The 19,768-nt window shown below is 46.3% G+C and overlaps 1 protein-coding gene across 1 annotated transcript in view; it reads left to right on the top strand.

The window, feature by feature from the left end:
* Nucleotides 1-323: 323 nt before the first annotated feature.
* Nucleotides 324-19,768, top strand: part of LOC147629710 (uncharacterized) — a 149,198-nt gene continuing 129,753 nt past the window's right edge. Inside the window, exon 1 of the mRNA XM_086811255.1 lies at nucleotides 324-1,602. Coding sequence (XP_086667381.1) covers nucleotides 505-1,602 — 1,098 coding nt within the window. The 5' untranslated portion in view covers nucleotides 324-504. The remainder of the gene's footprint in view (nucleotides 1,603-19,768) is intronic.

Genomic DNA, 19,768 nt, shown 5'->3' with positions numbered 1-19,768 from the left:
AAAGCTCGAGTTTAGTGTAGTTTGCACCTGCATATTTAAAAAAATACTTTCAAATCTAAAACTTGAAGGTACAAATACCTCCAGATTTTGAGAAATTTTATATTTCAAGATTTTCTTTTATAAATAATTTCACAAATTTTAAATAAATATTTTTTCGAACATTGTTGTTGAGGTGCCTTTCGTGAAGATGTAAGAAACTAGTCTCTTAATATTATAGTAATTAAATATACATAATTATAGTTTACTAGTATTGGACCCGCACATTGCTACTGCGACCAAAGTTCCAGAAAAGAACTAAACCGGTTCCCTCTCTACAACCATCTCTCTCAAAGACACTTTTTTTTTTTTTTTTTGTGGAATTCTCTCAAAGACACACACATGCCCCTCTCTCTCGTACGCACACACACTCCCAAATGTTAAATATTATAGTAATTAAATGTACGTAATTATAGTTTATGATATAATTAGCAGCCTTCTAGTTTGGGATAGTAAGGTGCTGCAGCCATGGAGGAAAGGATGGATAGAAAGAGAAAAAAAGATGCGATCGTTCTGGAGACTGAAGAGGAGGATCAACGTTGGAAGGAAGGGAACCTGCACAGGAAAAAGGAAAAGAAGAAGAAGACAAAGGAGGAGGAGGAGAAGAAGAAGGAGAGAGCAGAAGCTTCGCCTGACTCGGAGAAGACCTCAATCAGTTTATCGCGTGGAGACGATGCAGTTGCCAAGCAGAGAAGGAAGGCAAAGAAGGCCAAAATTTTTCTCTATAAACAGGAGGGGGCTGACAAAGTTGAAGATCCAAGGCCAGAAAGGGCAAAAAAACTCATAGCGGAAGGAGAGGGAAAAGTTGAAGAACGCAGTGGCAATCATTTGTTTGCAGAGGAGGTACTCACTGAGGAGGAGAAGAAGGCTAAGAAGGCAAGAAAGGCTCGGAATTTGCTCCGCAAGCTTGAAGGGGTTGAACCAGTCCAAGAAGGCAGTAATAACTCTGTGTGTGGAGATGATGTGGCAAAGAATCAGGCCAAGAAGGTCAGAAAGTCTCAGAATTCACCCTCCAAATCTGAAAGGGATGGAGGACATGCAGAGGAGGTACTCACTGAGGAGGAGAAGAAGGCTAAGAAGGCCAGAAAGACTCGGAATTTTCTCCACAAACTTGAAGGGGTTGAACCAGTCCAAGAAGGCAGTAATAACTCTGTGTGTGGAGATGATGAGGCAAAGACACAGGCCAAGAAGGCCAGAAAGATCAGAAAGTCTCAGAATTCGCCCTTTAAATCTGAAAGGGATGGAGGACATGAAGATCGCAGTAACAAAACAGGAGGCAGCACAGAATCCTTAGCAAATGGTGAAGAACAACTTACAACTAGGGTTTCCAACACGGATCCCAGTCCAGAAGAGTATTGCCAGGACACCGAGAAGAAGAAGAAGAAGAAGAAGAAAAGAGTATCTTTTCAAGACCAGGTCATGGACACAGATCGAAGCCAGGTCGTGGTGGATGGTCCTAAAGAGGAAGCTTCACCCACACAGGATGATGATGATGAGATTTGGGGGACGCGTTTCACACCTGAAGAGGATGAGATTCTCAAGGATGCCATACTGAAGTACATCAAGGTAAACTTAATGGTGCTTATATGATTTGTAGTAAGAGAACGTCACGTAAATGCATATAAAGAAATGCAAAAAGAAACGGGGCAATCCTCCGTTGCACAGGAGGAGGAAGAGGAGGAGGAGGAGAAGCTGGGGAAGGAGGAAGTGGGGGTGGAGAGGCAGGGGTAAAGAAGTTGATGGTGGAGAAGCTGTTGGTGGAGAGGCAAGGGTAAAGAAGTTGATGGTGGAGAAGCTGGTGGTGGAGTTGAGGTGGCCAAGGAAGGAGAAGGGACCTCGATGATGGTAAGCTCGGGATGAGAGCCAGAATCATCTGAGGGTTCAACAAAGTGAACACCGTGAGAAATCACCAAGGATCGCAACTCCAGGTCTGTAATGCCCCTCTCTCTCAACCTCTGTGGAGGGGCATAATCGGCAGATCCTCTCCTCTCTGGGTCTCCGTATGAGCTTCCCGGCTCTGAAGATGCGCTCAGCACTACGTGTCTCCACTCTGAGGTGGTGGGATGAAACCGGTATCTGGCGAATTGCAATTCGCATGGCATGGGACATGTGAACACTCAAGTAGCCTGGCTGCTGGATGAATCCATCCTCAGTGAGTGTGAGGAAGTGATCTCTATAGAAGTGCATCTTCGTAGGGAGCTCTGGAGGTGTGATCCATGTGCAATGGGTGTAGAGGCTGAGAAGATCTAACTGGATAACCCGGTTGATATCCTCGTGAGAGAGCCGGAGAAAAGGGGAGTCCAAATTGTACTGAAGGGGGGGTAGGCGGTCCATGCAGAGCCCATATACCGAGAACCAAGTGGAAACTAGTGCATACTATACCGAGAACCAAGTGATCTCTGTAGAAGTGTATCTTCGTAGGGAGCTCTGGAGGTGTGATCCATGTGCAATGGGTGTAGAGGCTGAGAAGATCTAACCGGATAACCCGGTTGATATCCTCGTGAGAGAGCCGGAGAAAAGGGGAGTCCAAACTGTACTGAAGGGGGGGTAGGTGGTCCATGTAGAGCTCATATACTGAGAACCAAGTGGAAACTAGTGCATACCATACTCCAGAGTGGCCCTCAAGTGCTAGCTGTCTTGAGGACTCCAGGGCAAGCCTCGGGTACCTATGGGGATCCATGTGACTGAGGTATGTGACTGTCTGGAAGAGTGCATCCACTACCAAGTTGCAGCAAACTCTGCTTGGGTAATCTCGAGTTGTACTGATGGTTTGCTACAGATCATACGAGAGAACATCATGACTTGGGGTCTTTCAACTCGCTGCCAATCCTCATTGGATAAATTTGGTCCCAGAAGGCTGCTCCATACATCAAGGCTGGTGTGACGAGGGTGTCAAAAGCTAGCCCTTCGTCTTGGGCTCCTGGAAATGTGCCTGGAAGCACTGCCGCTAAAGTAAGCTCAAGGTTGCATATCCCCGTGTCACTTTGGCATGTGTTGCTAGAGAAAGAAAGAAAGAAAGATATATTAAGTGTCTACTAAAGAATGGGCCTATGAGACCAAAGTGATACAATAATGTCCATGGCATATCTCATCATGGAATGGAAAATAAAACTGAAAGAAAACATAAACATAGCTATCTCACTTGGGTGATATAAAACTGTCCATGGAAACTCATCATGGAAATACTAAGAACATACAAACATGAGAGTAGCATCAGCTCCGAGTAGGTTGTATACCACTCTCCAAAATATCAAGCATGGGGCCAATGAGTATGGCCGAGAGGTCTCCCTCAGCTATGTCACGTGGAAAGGTAGCTTGATGGCGGTGAAGTATGTCCTGGATTTGGAGCTGATGAGGTGATTGTGGTCGACAGGGGGACCGGGGGCGTCGGGCACGTTGGAGTGCAGAGGCTCGGTCCGAGGTAACTCCTCTTGGGCGTGGTTGGTCCGGAGTAGATCGTGGAGGGTCCACAAGATCCACTATATTGGTGTCCTCCACCTCCTGGGTCCGGAAGAACCTAGTGATGGTTTGCTGGCGAGGGAGGGGGCGGGGTGGTTGGGCTGATTGTTCCTGGTGCCTTGTTTCGTTGGAAAGGACTTGAGAGAAGTGTTTGAGAGCTGAGATTTGTTCTTTGCTGCTGTGGATATGGTTCCCCCCCTGTACAAACAAAGATGACAAGCTGAAAGGACCCAACTAGCTCATTGGAAGCTTCAAATGCGGGTTTGGTTCATCCACAAGGGTTTGTGGGACATTGTTCAAGGCACTGAAAGGAAGCCCAAGTGTCCTCAAAACTCTAGGAGGTGGACTCAGGATCAGGAGGATGAACTTGCTGTGGAATTACAAGACTGGGAGAATCGGGACTCCAAGGCGCATTCTGTGCTTGTGCGGACCATCACCGAGGAGGTCTCACCGGCAATGCAAACCCTCACTAGTGCTCATCAGGTATGGTCAAAATTGAAGGATCTCTTCACAAAGCAATAGTAAATCCTCTGATGTGGTGCTCTACCCTCCTTGATGATGGCACAGAGGGTGAAGATGTGGTCACGTGAAACCGATCCCGTCAAGTGGGAAAGACTCCGTTGGACACCCACACGCTTACTAGCACAACTTTAAAACCACAAATTTGAAATGGACAACTTAATACAACTTGAAATTGAACTGAAATGAAATGGAAAGATGGACACCAGCATTGGGGCCGGAACGGACCGACCCCCCCCTCAATATATGATATATTTATTGGGAGTATTTAACAAATACAATGCTCCATGGGTTCCAAGAACCAGATGATGTCCATGTACATATGAAAACAGTACCAAACAAATAGGCTCGAAGTCGAAATTCGATGTAGATGCTTGAAGCAGAATGACCACTAGCATGGTCCAATCTCTACGGTCCTGTGCTTTCACTGGACTCCGCGGAGAGCGTCTCACTGGTGTTCCGAGACCACGCACAAACAGGCGCTCTCGTACTAACGCCTAGCTCTCCCGATCTCAGCACCTTTGGACCGAGGTTCGCCAATAGAGCTTGGACAACCCGGCACCGAACGGGTGTTGGCCGTATAGGGAGTCGGGAATCCCTTATTAGATTTAACACAAAAAAATACTTTACTTAAATCCGAAAATTCACTTACTTGTGGATGGGGGATGGAAAACCAAGATTTATGGTGTCAGTACGCAGTTACTTGAGAGAAACTCCACGATGCAGCAGCACATCGAGAGAAATAGCCGCCCGGAGTAAAGTATAGCCTTCTGGCTATAGGAGCCCAACCACCACAGCTGTCAGTTGGTGTAGCCGGCTGATGGATGGTAAGTGCCTGGCTGCAGCCTGCGCAGCCTGAGGTGCAAAGAATACAGCGCCCGTTTGAAGGACCAGCGTAGCCTCCAGCAGCCTGTAGAGTCGCCAGCAACGGTAGAGAAGGAGGCGCCAATCAAGAGCTTGCGCTGGCAGAGCACAGCCGCCTTTTGATCTTACTCATCCGTCAGCAAGCGTTGGAGCGCAGGGTGATGGAGGCGCCAAAAACTCGTGAATCTCCAAGGTGGTCGCTGTTTCCTTTTATTAAGGTTTGGAGAGGTAGTTTAACACTTTGATTTGGCTGGTCCCCCCACGCTTGCATGTGGGTGGCCAGTTCCAAGGGAATGTGGTAGGTAACCATGCCCACCCCCACATTCACTTAAGTGGGGCTCCCCACCGTGGCCCCCAAGTGGGTGCCCAAAGTGGTGCCCACATTTAAGTGAATGTGAACACTTAACCTTATAAAACTAAAGGTTAGAAATAAAATATTAAAAACAACATGTACCAAATACTTACCACCTGTTCACATGCACTAAAACTCGTTAGAATACAGAACAGACTTCACGACTCACTGGCAGGCGTCCCCGCTCACTAAGTAACACGTCAAGCAGGCAAACACAAAAATACATGTCATGCAAAAACAGTTTCAAACATGCAAATCATGTGTGCATGTGCAAATAGTAACATGGACATATCTCCCGTTCATGGAACAAGTACAAAATATCTGTCGGCACAAAACTGGCACGACATAAAAACATAAAAAGCTGGTCTTCCTATGGAGTGACAGTCCCATAGGTAAGACACAGTTCCAGGCACGAGTCTCCCTATGGTGTGACAGTCCCATAGGCAAAACACGGCACGAATACTGGCTCTTCCATGGCGTGACAATCCCATGGGTCGAACACAGTCCAGGTCATACACGGGTGGCACCAATCTGGCTCCCGTCCATGTCAGCAAAATACTGGCCTCTTCACATGAGACACCGGCCTGGCCTCAAGTGAACGAAACGCAAAAACTGGAGATGGACCAAATGGTCGGCCAATTGGTGACATCGTGGGTAATCAACAAAATAATCCTCATTTACCCACTTGGCATCAATAGGCAAATAATTCTTAAACTTCACAAGGTATCTCCTGGAAAGCTTTCCTGCAGGTAGCTTTCTCTCCTTGTGAAATACAATCTGTTCTGGCTGGAGAATCTCCTCAAGCTCTTCAATCTGTGGCGGATCTTCTGTGACAGGCTCATCAGGATCTGGCTCCACATATTTCCGAAATAGACTCACATGAAAAGCATTGTGAATCTTCCAGTGACTAAGCCTGTATGACACTTCATTGATCTTGTGAATCACTGTCATGTGCACAGTGTGTATCTACCGTGTGCTATACGCATGCAAGACTAGTTTCGAGGCTTGGGGAAGCTTGGAACTAGGCAGGCTGATTGACGAGCTGAGTTAGGGATATACTAACGGGCGGACACCCAAGTATGGACGGGCGGGCGGCCAAGTGTGGACGCCCGATGACCGGCCAAGAGCCTATAAAAGGGTGGCCAAGGTTAGTTATTGGATATAGAGAGTCTCGCGAGTTTGTGAGAGCTCTATGGTCTTGGAGCCTGGATCTAGTGCAGACGTGCACCTGCTTTGTGCAGCCGAGGCCGGCAGCAATCTTGAGGCCCGCGAGGGCAGCTTCGTGGCGGTATGGGACGTCGCGAGGAGGAGATTGGTCGGTACGTCATCCTAGTTAGCTCAGCTCGTGGCTCGGTGGGGACAGCCAAGACTGTGGGCTTGCCCACGGCTGTCATGGTTGGGAGGTGAGTCAGGCCTGCACCCCCTTGCTTGCTTGTTTGTTTGTTTGTTTGCAAGATTCGAGTTTCGAACCAACGCTTATCACGGAATATAAGATCAAGTGGAAGGATCGTGTTGAGGAGGACGCTACATGGGAGACATTGACTACTCTTCAGAGAGATTACCCTGGCTTTTTAGTGAGCTTAGGAGTGAGCTCCTAGAGGAAGGGGAGTATGTCATGTGCACATTGTGTATCTACCGTGTGCTATACGCATGCACTAGTTTCGAGGCTTGGGGAAGCTTGGAACTAGGCAGGCTGATTGACGAGCTGAGTTAGGGATATACTAACGGGCGGACACCCAAGTATGGACGGGCGGGCGGCCAAGTGTGGACGCCTGATGACCGGCCAAGAGCCTATAAAAGGGTGGCCAAGGTTAGTTATTGGATATAGAGAGTCTCGCGAGTTTGTGAGAGCTCTATGGTCTTGGAGCCTGGATCTAGTGCAGACGTGCACCTGCTTTGTGCAGCCGAGGTCGGCAGCAATCTCGAGGCTCGCGAGGGCAGCTTCGTGGCGGTATGGGACGTCGCGAGGAGGAGATTGGTCGGTACGTCATCCTAGTTAGCTCAGCTCGTGGCTCGGTGGGGACAGCCAAGACTGTGGGCTTGCCCACGGCTGTCATGGTTGGGAGGTGAGTCAGGCCTGCACCCCCTTTGTTGTTTGTTGTTTGTTTGTTTGCAGGATTCGAGTTTCGAACCAAGATCGATCACGAGGGGATCCGTGGGGATTTGACAATCACCTTGAAGGGTCCATAATAGCGAGGAGAAAGCTTAGGATATGATCCTTCTCGTCCTGGCCTCTTCCGAAGCCGAGCCTTCTCAAATTTCAGCAAAACCGAATCACCTTCTTTGACTTCCATGTCCCTTCTGTGCTTGTCAGCAGCCATTTTATGCTTATCCTGAGATCTTGCAATGGCTGTCCGCACCTGACCAAAGGCAACATCCAAGTCACGAACATATGCATCAGCTGCAAAAATCTCATCCTTAGTACGAAGGATGGGTGGCAATACCACTCTGCCATAGATAATCTCAAACGGAGCCTTTCCCGTGGAAGCATGGATCGTATTGTTGTAGGCAAACTCAACAAGTGGAAGATACTTCTCCCATGCACTCTTTTGATCTGCCACATAACACTTCAATAAATCCAACACGGCTGAATTTGCAGCTTCACTTTGGCCATCCGTTTGGGGATGATAAGCTGATGAAAACTCAAGTTTAGTATCCATATTATCAAATAAAGCCCTCCAAAAGAGGCTTGTAGTCTTGGGATCCTATCCCCAACAATGGATTTAGGCATACCATGATGCTTGAAAATATTAGCAAGAAAAAGCTTTACCATATGATCAGCTTTAATGGTTTTCTTGACGGGCAAGAAATGAGCTTGCTTGCTAAACCTGTCCACAATAGTCCAAATAGCATCATTCCCATGCTGGGATCTAGGCAAATCCATCATAAAATCCATCGTAATAGTTTCCCAAGGTTGCGAGGGAATAGGCAATGGCTGAAGCAAACCTGGAGGTTTTTGCCTGTCAAATTTCACCTTTTGGCAAGTAATACACGCACGCACATAAGCCTCAATGTCTTTTCGCATGCTCGGCCAAAAGAAATACCTCTGAATCATGCGAGTAGTAGGCATAATACCTCTATGACCAGCATAAGGTGGAGCGTGACATTCATCCATAACCTTAGGACGCAAATCCTTCACCACACATAGGCAATTATCCTTCATAAGATAACCCTCGTTGATAACATAAGAGGCATGTGAATGACCAGCCATCAAATCAGTCCATATATGGCAAAAATCAGCATCCAAATGGTACAAATCTCTCGTAGCAGATAGGTCTCCATGAGAGGCCACTGAGACTGCAGCAACATAAGGCCTCCTAGATAGTGCATTGGCCACCACATTTTTCTTTCCTGGAGTATGCACAATCTGAAAATGAAACATTGAAAGAAAGTTTGCCATTCGCATCTGCTTCTTTGAAAGCTTGGTTTGAGATAAAAAGTATCTCAAGCTTTGATGATTTGTCTTGACTACAAATTCAGTCCCAAGAAGGTAATGTTTCCAAATCTTTAAGGCGTGAATTACAGCCAAGAGCTCTTTCTCATAGATATCCATATGAAGCTCAGCATCATGCAAACGATGGCTCTCGTATGCAACTGCATGCCCTTCTTGATTTAGGACAGCTCCTATGCAATCACCACAAGCATCACATTCAACCACGAATGACTTGTGCAAGTCAGGAACAATCAAAACTGGGCCACATATAATAGCATCCTTGAGCTGCAAGAAAGCATCCTGTTCCTTTGAAGTCCATTTGAAAGCAGTTTTCTTCTTCGTGAGATCATGTAGAGGAGTGGCAATCATAGCAAAATGCCTTATGAAACGCCTATAGTACGAACATAATCCCAGAAAACTATGTACTTGATGTACGTTGTGCAATTCGGGCCAATTCCGAATGGTCTCTATCTTTGCAGGATCCATTGTAACTCCATCCTTGGATACAATATGTCCCAGATAATGAATCTCTGAAAGGAAAAACTCACTTTTCTTGGCATTTACGAAAACTTTGTGCTTCCGCAACTCTTCGAACACTGTGACCAAATGAGTTCTGTGTTCCTGCTTATTCTTGGAGAAAACCAAGATATCATCAAAGAATACTCCCGTGAACCTGCGATGGGGTCGGAATATCCTATCCATCATTCGATTAAAAGTAGCAGGAGCATTGGTGAGACCAAAAGGCATTACCAAAAATTCATATAATCCGAAGGCTGTCCTGAATGTAGTCTTATGGACATCTTGTGGCACCATGCGTATCTGGTGATAACCACTCTTCAAAATCAAGTCTGCTAAAGCAAGCCGAACCATCAAGCTTATCCAAGATATCATCAATTCGCGGAATTGGGAATCTGTTCTTGATGGTAAGCTTGTTCAAAGCTCTATAGTCCACACACATACGGAATGATCCGTCCTTCTTTTGAACAAGAAGCACAGGAGAGAAGTAAGGTGAGGAACTGGGCTGAACCAAACCTTTCTCTAAAAGCTCATTTACTTGCTTCATGATTTCTTCTTGTTGTGCAGCACTCACTCGGTATGCGGGTTTGTTAGGTGGAGAACTACCTGGCACAAGATCTATGCGGTGATCTTCGGGCCTTTGGGGAGGTAATTCACCTGGCAACGAGTCAGCAAAACAGTCGTTGAATGCATTAAGAAAATTCGGCCTATCATTAGACATAGCATCCACATTATGATGATTTGGCACAAGACTATCACGCACAAAAACCAAGTACGCAGAAAGACTCTTTTTCATTGCTTTATTAATTTGGATGTGTGATACAAGTGGGATGGAATCCCCTTCTTTGCCAGCATCAATAAAATGCATGCGGCCTTTATGCATAAAAGAGATCATATTGGACTTGTAGTCTTTGCGGGGCTCAAGCCTATGGTGCCACGGCTTGCCCAACAATACATCACATCCATTCAGTGGAGCAACTAGGAAATGTTCATTATCAAGGTAGCCCTGGATATGGATGCGTAACTTCCCTATCAATGGGGTAACCTGCACCTCTTTACCGATAAATGCAGCTTCGGCTTCAATCTGAGGTCCCATGTTCTCAACCTCAATACCCAATGCAACTGCCATTTGCATAGAGATAAAGTTGTCAGTTGCACAATCATCAAACATGAATAGTGCGGGCTGATCCTTGATTTGCCCCCAAGCCTTGCAAACCATTCGCTCTTTTGCATCATGACTTGTATTTCCTTGCACATCAGGAACTGCATGTACATTAGCCTTGGTCTGCTTGTCCTCGTGCTTTGGTTTGCGATCTGGGCATTGTCGAAACATGTGGTCTTTGCTACCACAAGAAAAGCATTTTTCATCCTTGGCATATTGCTGTCTTTGCTCCGGGGTTAAGCCGAATTTGTTCTTCCTTGGGCCCTGATCTTTAGATGTGTTATTTTCAGCTTTACCACCTCTGTAGGGCTCCCGGAAGTTCTTTTTAGGTGGCTGTCCACCTTTTTGCAGATTTGGGACAGCCTTGTCTTTCCCCTTAGAACCTCCTTGATCCTGCTTAATCTTGAGCACCAATTGCTCCGTAGCAAGAGCAGAAGCTGTGAGTTGTTGCAAAGTATGTTTCGGGTGCAATTCAATGCCCGATCGATATGCTGGTTGCAGTCCAGAACGAAGCTTCCTCTTTCTGTCATCCTCAGTGATTTGCATAAAGGGAGTCACTTCCAGCAACACTTTCCAGAATTTGTTAACATACTGTTGCACACTTTCATTATCTTTTTGTTCCAACCTGTCCCACTTTTGAGTGAGAGTTTGCTCCGCATTTGGTGGCAAAAACTGAGCATAGAATCTGTCTTTGAATTCCTTCCAAGTGGAGATGGGATCCTTGGTGATCTTTTCAGTGATCCACCAATGAGCAGCAGTCCCTTTCAAAAACATGCTAGCATGGCGTACCTTTGACTTTTCTGTAAAGTCCTCATCGCTAAAAGCAATGTCGAACTGTGCCACAAATGCTAACACCTTAGAAGCATCATGTTCACCATGAAAGACATCAAATTTGACAGATTTGTCACCTGCTTTGAATTCCTTGAGCTTCCTAGCATGAGGCTCATGGTCTTCTCTTTTTCTTTTCCCCTTATCCAACGGGGTAGCCCTATCTGCATGGGCTCCATGGGCCGTCATAGAAGTTTCATGAGGCACGTTGCCATGTGCTTCATGAACTCGAAACTCAGATGCATGTGACTTACCTGCATATGGCATTGTCTCTCCATGAGACAACTCAGAAGGCAAAATTTTTTTGGAAGCAGACCTGTCACCATGAGATACATGTCTTGCATGCATGTGACTTTCTTGCCCTCCATGAGCACTGGCATACATATATCTGTCAGGCTTAGTGCCTCGTGGAGAAGATGCATGTCGAGAGGTTACTGTCACCTCTTCCTTTTGCATAAAAGATTTCAGCCTTTGAGATGCGGGATCTCCATGCTTCAAACGAGGTGGATTTCTGAATTTCAGCTCTCCGTCATCCCCCTCTTTAATATCACCTTTGCGGAGAAGGTAGGCAAGTGCCAACTCCCTTGGTTTCTTGCCCACTTCCCGTGCCATTGATTCAAAAGTTACATCTACCATTGCATCAGCCTTCCTGGCTTCAATAGCACTTTGCAGATGGGGATCTTCATGCAAAAACTTTAACTCTTGCTCTTGAGCCTGCAAAAGTTTTCTCATATGTTCCATTTCAGCCCTCATAGCATCAGGCTCTTGTTCAAGCATAACTGTCTTTCCTGGAGACAGTTGACCCTTTGATTCACTATCAATAACCCTTTCAAGGGGCTTGTGTCTTCCTCGCAGGGCATCAGACCCACGAGAGGCACTAGATGGACCCCTCGAATTAGGCACTTCCAAAGGGTTGCCTTGGCTGTCCATTGTGTTTTAAGTTTGCTAAAAGCAGGATGTCCAGTACACAGGTTCGTTTCCCCACTAGGAAGAGGGAAACAACCGTGCTCTGATACCAATGAAACCGATCCCGTCAAGTGGGAAAGACTCCGTTGGACACCCACACGCTTAATAGCACAACTTTAAAACCACAAATTTGAAATGGACAACTTAATACAACTTGAAATTGAAATGAAATGAAATGGACAGATGGACACCAGCACTGGGGCCGGAACGGGTTCGTTTTAAACAACTTGAAATTGAAATGAAATGAAATGGAATAACGCCTGGCTCTCCGGATCTCAGCACCTTTGGACCGAGGTTCGCCAATAGAGCTTGGACAACCCGGCACCGAACGGGTGTTGGCCGTATAGGGAGTCGGGAATCCCTTATCAGATTTAACACAAAAAAATACTTTACTTAAATCCGAAAATTCACTTACTTGTGGATGGCGGATGGAAAACCAAGATTTATGGTGTCAGTACGCAGTTACTTGAGAGAAACTCCATGATGCAGCAGCACATCGAGAGAAATAGCCGCCCGGAGTAAAGTATAGCCTTCTGGCTATAGGAGCCCAACCATCAACAAGAGGAACAGTAGGTGCACATGAAAGGTACAGCCGCCTGAGGCAAGGATGAGCAGCTTATAGCGGATGGAGATGTGGCCGCTTGTTTATAAAGTACAGCTGTCGGCCACCTAGCTACAGTAGCACTGTTGTTGGAGATAAGCATACGCCCACACCCTGCTGACGATGAGTTTACAGCCAGCTGCTGCTGCAGCTAGGCGTAGAATAGGCGCTTGAAGATAGAGCACTTCGCCTGGCTGGAAAACAGGCGCACAGCCACCACAGCCGTCAATTGGTGTAGCCGGTTGATGAATGGTATAGGCGCCTGGCTGGAAAACAGGCGCACAGCCACCACAACCGTCAATTGGTGTAGCCGGCTGATGGATGGTAAGCGCCTGGCTGCAGCTTGCGCAGCCTGAGGTGCAAAGAATACAGCGCCCGTTTGAAGGACCAGCGTAGCCTCCAGCAGCCTATAGAGTCGCCAGCAACGGTAGAGAAGGAGGCGCCAATCAAGAGCTTGCGCCGGCAGAGCACAGCTGCCTTTTGATCTTACTCGTCCGTCAGCAAGCGTTGGAGCGCAGGGTGATGGAGGCGCCAAAAACTCGTGAATCTCCAAGGTGGTTGCCGTTTCCTTTTATTAAGGTTTGGAGAGGTAGTTTAACACTTTGATTTGGCTGGCCCCCCCACGCTTGCATGTGGGTGGCCAATTCCAAGGGAATGTGGTAGGTAACCATGCCCACCCCCACATTCACTTAAGTGGGGCTCCCCACCGTGGCCCCCAAGTGGGTGCCCAAAGTGGTGCCCACATTTAAGTGAATGTGAACACTTAAACCTTATAAAACTAAAGGTTAGAAATAAAATATTAAAAACAACATGTACCAAATACTTACCACCTGTTCACATGCACTAAAACTCGTCAGAATACAGAACAGACTTCACGACTCACTGGCAGGCGTCCCCGCTCAGTAAGTAACACGTCAAGCAGGCAAACACAAAAATACATGTCATGCGAAAACAGTTTCAAACATGCAAATCATGTGTGCATGTGCAAATAATAACATGGACATATCTCCCGTTCATGGAACAAGTACAAAATATCTGTCGGCACAAAACTGGCACGACATAAAAACATAAAAAGCTGGTCTTCCTATGGAGTGACAGTCCCATAGGTAAGACACAGTTCCAGGCACGAGTCCCCCTATGGTGTGACAGCCCCATAGGTAAAACACGGCACGAATACTGGCTCTTCCATGGCGTGACAATCCCATGGGTCGAACACAGTCCAAGTCATACACGGGTGGCACCAGTCTAGCTCCCGTCCATACGACACCATCCTGCTAACACACGGGTGGCAGCAGTCTGGCTCCCGTCCACGTCAGCAAAATACTGGCCTCTTCACATGAGACACCGGCCTGGCCTCAAGTGAACGAGACGCAAAAACTGGAGATGGACCAAATGGTCGGCCAATTGGTGACATCAAGGGTAGAGTAGCTCCTCTGAAAGCCAGCCTGTCCTGAGGCTTTGCATCCCTAGCTCTCTGTAAATGAACTAAGCTCTGCCTCTAGCACTGATCCATGGAGTTTGGCCAATGTGTGGCCAATCATGATCGTCCTGTAATTATTACGATCAAGTGGATCTCCGGGTTTGACGATGGGGGTGATGGTGTTGGTTGACCGAGAGGGTGGAAATCCTTCACAAAGGGCCCAATTGAACATATAGGGTAATAGCGGCACCAGGGTATCATCGGCATGTGAGATGTACTCGACAGTGAGTCCCTCATGATCCTGGGCTCGGCCATTGCGTAGTCTACGAATGGCCTTGAGGACCATGGCCTTTGTGAAGAAGGTGGAGGTGGTGGGACGGGGATTTGATGGTGTGGCTAGGGGTGGCTGATGGGGGATATGATAGATGGAGCGTGCATAGGAGTGCCATGTGTCTGGGGGGCAGGTGATAGGTGTGGGACGACGATGCTCTCGGAGTTTCCTCCAGGCCTCTTTGCAGTTCGGCCCTAAGAAAAGTCGGTATAACTCATTCTCTTTCCGAGCATGGAACTGCCATTTCTTGCGTTGGGTGAGCCGTTGAGAAATCTGTTGCGCTTGACACTTCGTAATTTTCCCAATCCGTACCTCATGCTCAAGATGGGAGCGTGTGGCCCGACATTTGTCATCATATCAATAGTTGTGGGGCATGGAACCGCAAGGTGGCTTGGCGGTAGACTGCCGTGTGTAGATGAAAGAAGCGGTGGCGGCTGAGTGGAGTATGGTGGTGAGCTGTGATGTGAGGGTGGATAGGGTGACAATAGGTTCCACATCTTGGAGTTGGCGGTAGATGTGGTTGGAGTAAACAAGGTCAAGCTCGTGATCAAAAAGGACCTGAGTGTAATGTGAGATGGGGGGTGGTGGCGGAGGGCAGGTGGTGTGCAGGTAAGAGTGAAAGAGAGGTAGGCATGGTTAGCCTCAAAGGGGGGTGGCGGAATGGAGAAGTCGGGGGGGAGGTGTGCTAAAGCCAGAGATCCCATAAGGTAGTCCACTGTGCTAGTACCTCTTGTGTGAGGGAAGGAGGTGAGGGCGTCGGAGGAGAGCCATCGAGACATCCCGTTATAGATAACGAGACCATGTGCAGCTCCCAGCTCTAAGAAATATCTCCTATACACCGTGACCTCCTCACGGTCGTGTGATGATCTCTGTAGCCCTATGTTAGTGATGTGCAACTCCTATAGTTGGATAGGGTCATCCAAATCGAGTAGTGGGACTTGCTGACTTCCTGTCTTGGCGTTGAAATCCCCGAGCGGGAGGACTTCCCCCAATTGTGACAACTCCATAATATCTCCATATAATGGTAAGTACGGTGATTGGCCATGCTGTGTGGCGTAAGGGGGTGCACAATAACACACAACAATGTGGATGACTCTTATTGCTAAGCTGTAGCCGCACCCAAAGATACCGTGCATCCTTGTCCTTCCGAAAATGTTGAGAATCTGTTGAAGATGGGATCTAAAAAGGATAGCTACCCCTCCAAAGCCACGTACTCCTCCTGATGTGTGGGCCTCACCTCGAATAGCGGACTCCCACTCATACCTGGCTATGTATGGTAAGCCCCTCTCAGGACTCTGATGAGTCTCGGTATAAAAAATGACATCCTTGCCTATGAGAATCTCGCTCAAGCCTCCTGGATTCGACCACAGCATGCCATTGCAGTTCCATACTGCCAACCTCAGGTGTTTGGTCTCATAGACCCCGCGTCCCTATTTGGGACGGCACTTAGTGATAATGACCCTACCATCTTTGTAGATAGCCCACTTGCTTGCTCTATGGGCCTCATGAACTGTCACCATTGCCTCACGCTGGTGTGCGACCTGTGTTGGGGTGAGATCATCTCCCATGTACACATGTGTGCCCTTGAGGGCAGCCCGCCTGTCTAAGAAGGCCTGTTGGTGGCATCAGGGAATCTAATGATGAGGGGCCGCTCTCGTGTCATATCCTTGCCTGCCCTCCACACACACACACACACACACACACACACACACACAGAGAATGAAATGAAATCTATATTAACGTCTTCGAAAGGCCAAAATGACCTATGAGACCAAAAGTTACAATAATTTGGTCGGATGAAGTACAAATGTTCGTGGTGTGTAACAGAAAAAGTGAAAAGATCTAAAGATCTAGAGATCAAGAGTAGGATGGGATGTAGTGAATGGTTCCCAACAAGTTCGAGTGGTGGCTTCACCTCTCCTTTCTCATTTGATGATCTCATGGAAGGAGACACACTAAATGGAAGCCTTCAGATCAGCGGTTGTAGTTGAGTTCTATGGTAGGTGAGGTGTTGGCTACTTCACAACTTGTAGAGTGGCCTAATAAACTTGTTGAGCGGCCAAAATTCAATAGAATGGCTTGATTGGGACTAGTGAGAATTATGGATGCTTTGTTGCCATGTAGAGGCTGCTTATTGTCTTTTTGTAAAATCTGTTAATATTTTTGGGTTCCACGTGGATATGTATAGTTATGGGATAAGGTGAGGGCAGGCCTTACACCGTTTGGTGATATTCCTCAGTTGGAGGATCAGTAACCTTGGTTAGATTGGGCATTTAGAAAGCCTCAGGACATTGTCCAGCATACAATAAATCAAGTGTACCATATGATGGTGGAAGATAAGCGCTGGATCAATGAGAAGGCTAATAGGTGTTAGAGTTGCACAATAGCGGAAGCAGACAAAGAGAGCGAGAAGAGAGAGAGGGCGATAGAGATTGAGGTCAAGTAGCTTTGATTAATAACTTGAGTTACAATGGCGATAGTACACTTTCTCTTTGTTGCCTTTATGTGATGTACTAATCACATTTGCAGGACTGGTATTATGACGCAGCCTGCCACTCCATGGTCTATCAACTGAACCACTAGATGAGGACTCTCCTAGTCCACTCAAAGGCTGTGATTGCTGACTTGCATTCTGTGCAACCACATTTCCACTCACATCAGCCCCAACAGCTTCTTTTTCAGCAGTATACCAGACAGCTGATCATCTCATAAAAAACAATATCCCTGCTTACCCTCAACTCACATGTAGCAGGGTTATAACACCTGTATCCCTTTTGCTCAAGGGAATACCCAATAAACACACATTTTTCAGCTTTTGGATCCAGCTTAGTTCTCAGCTCATCTGGCACATGCACATATGCAATGCATCCAAAGACTTTCAGATGAGACAAATCAGGTTTTCTGCCAGAGTAAACCTCTCCTTTGGAGTTACATCATGTATGGCCGCAGTTGGAGTCCTGCTCATGATGTAAACTGCTGTAGAAACAGCCTCAGCCCAATAGCTATGCGGCATATTCTTCTCTCCCATCAATGCTTGCGCAATCTCAGCAATGTGCTTGTTTTTCCGCTCACAACAACTCCATTTTGTTGCGGAGTGTATCTGTATGTAAACTGTCTCTGAATACCATTCTTCTGCAAAAATTCAGAGAACTCATTGGAGAAGTACTCTCCCCCTCCATCTGACCTTAGGCACTTTACATGTTTCCTTGTTTGCTTTTTAACCATAACTCTGAAATTCTGAAAATAAGTGAACACCTTACTCTTCTCCTTCATGAAGTATACCCACACTTTCCTTGTGTGGTCATCAATAAATGTCACATAATACCTGCAGCCTCCCATAGATATGGTCTTCGTAGGACCCCATACATCCGAATGCACAACATCTAGTGCATTTCTGCTCACATTTCTGTCACGTGGAAATACATGCTTTGTTTGCTTTCCAAATTGGCATGCTTCATATATTTTCTGCATACCTTCAACTTTAAACTTTGGCAGCCCTGTCACAATTCCTTTAATCTGCACAGACTTCATTCTCTACACATTCACATGTCCAATTCTTTTATGCCAAATGTCTGTGTCTGCAACAATTCCTAAACCATTTGCAAACATCGCAGCACTCACTTTAGGCATGTTTACATTCAATGTAAACATTCTGCCCACTCTGTTGCCTTTTGCAACCAACCTGCACTTGTCTTTAAAGTCTTCAACATAACAACCATCAGGGTTAAACCAAACCTGCAAACCCTGCTCAATCATCTGGCTAACTAAAACCAGATTCTTTGTTATGTTCGGAACATGAAGTACATCTGCAAGGTACTTCACTTTGCCATCCTGCATAGACAATGGCACATCTCCAACATGGGCAATTGGATGAGCAGTGTCATCCCCTGTTTCCACAAAACCTGGTCTTTCAAGGTTTTTCATCTCTTTGAACCACTCCCCATGACTTGTCATGTGGTTCGAAGCACCTGAATCAACGTACCATACATCATCTTTATGTGCTGCTTCAACATTTTCAGACATGGCATTAACGACATGCTGCATAACAAACAACCTTTCATTATCCTCATTGTTTATGCTCGAGGATGCATAGTTGTTTTGCTACAATTTCCCATTTTGCATGTGAGCCTACTTCTTATAACAATCTACCTGCACATGTCCAGGCTTACCACCACAATAAAAGCATCCACGTGTATCATTATACTGCCTTTGCCAATTTCCACGACCTAGCGAAAGAAAAAGGGGGAGGCGGAAGCATGCCCTTCGCAAGGAGAACGATGGTGGCAGATGCAAGCTCCACGACTGATGAATGTGATGAAAGTGAAACAATAGACCCAAAACGGCTAAAGTTCCAAAAAAAAAAAAAACCCTTACCTCACGTTTTTTATTAAAGAAATGTTTCATATTGTAAGAAACGTCCCGTATGTTTCTTTTCGAAAGAAATGCGTTTCTTTGCTTCTATGAATAGGGTATGGAAGATCAGGAAAAGTAGGGCTAGGTGGAAGGAAATAATCTTATAGGGTTGGTGGTCTAAGATTCCATATCAAGGAAAGGTGTTCCTATGGCGCATGCTAGTTGTAGGCCTACCATTGGAGGACTAGTTGCGAAAGCGGTAGATTGCTTTTGGTAATTATGTGTTTTGTACTACACGCCTGGAAACATGCCTGCATCTTTTCATTTCATGTCCTGTGGCAAAGAAGGTGTGGGATTTTCTTTCTCGCGTATGGATTCCATTGATAGATAGGCCCGTAAAGGTTAAAGATTGGATTTTTGGCAAGATAACCCAGAACATTCAGTTTTCTTTCATTTTTTCAGATGGACAGGTTTGTGGCATATCTAGTTTAGTAGGAATGCCTTCATATTTGATGCAAAGTGGGTATTACAACTCACATAGATTGTTAAAAGGGCTACTATTGTGGCAAGTCTCTTCCTTGTGGTTATCTCATTTGGTGGAGAATAACACGGCTATATATTGGAAGAGGGTACTCCGAGCTACACTTGTGGTTCGGAGCAATTAGTGAAGTACATCTCATGGCGGCCATGTGGCCATTTGTAAAGTAATTTTTGGTAATATATCTTTTATTACGAAAAAAGAAAAAAGAAAAGAGAGAGAAAGAAAGAAAGATATATTAACATCTACGAAAGGCCAAAGTGGCTTATGAGACCAAAACATAGTACACAGCTGATGGTGTCTCATCAAAAGTAAGACAAAAAGGACTAAAAAAGTCCTAAAACAGTCCTAAACAGCTATGAAAGGAAAATACTCCTACTGAGGTACAAC

This window comes from Cibotium barometz, chromosome 17 (assembly GCF_041138505.1).
Source record: "Cibotium barometz isolate CiBa-2024 chromosome 17, ASM4113850v1, whole genome shotgun sequence".
Classification (NCBI taxonomy): Eukaryota; Viridiplantae; Streptophyta; class Polypodiopsida; order Cyatheales; family Cibotiaceae; genus Cibotium; species Cibotium barometz.
Note: the sequence above shows the minus strand (reverse complement) of the source record. Positions and strands in the feature narration are given on the sequence as shown.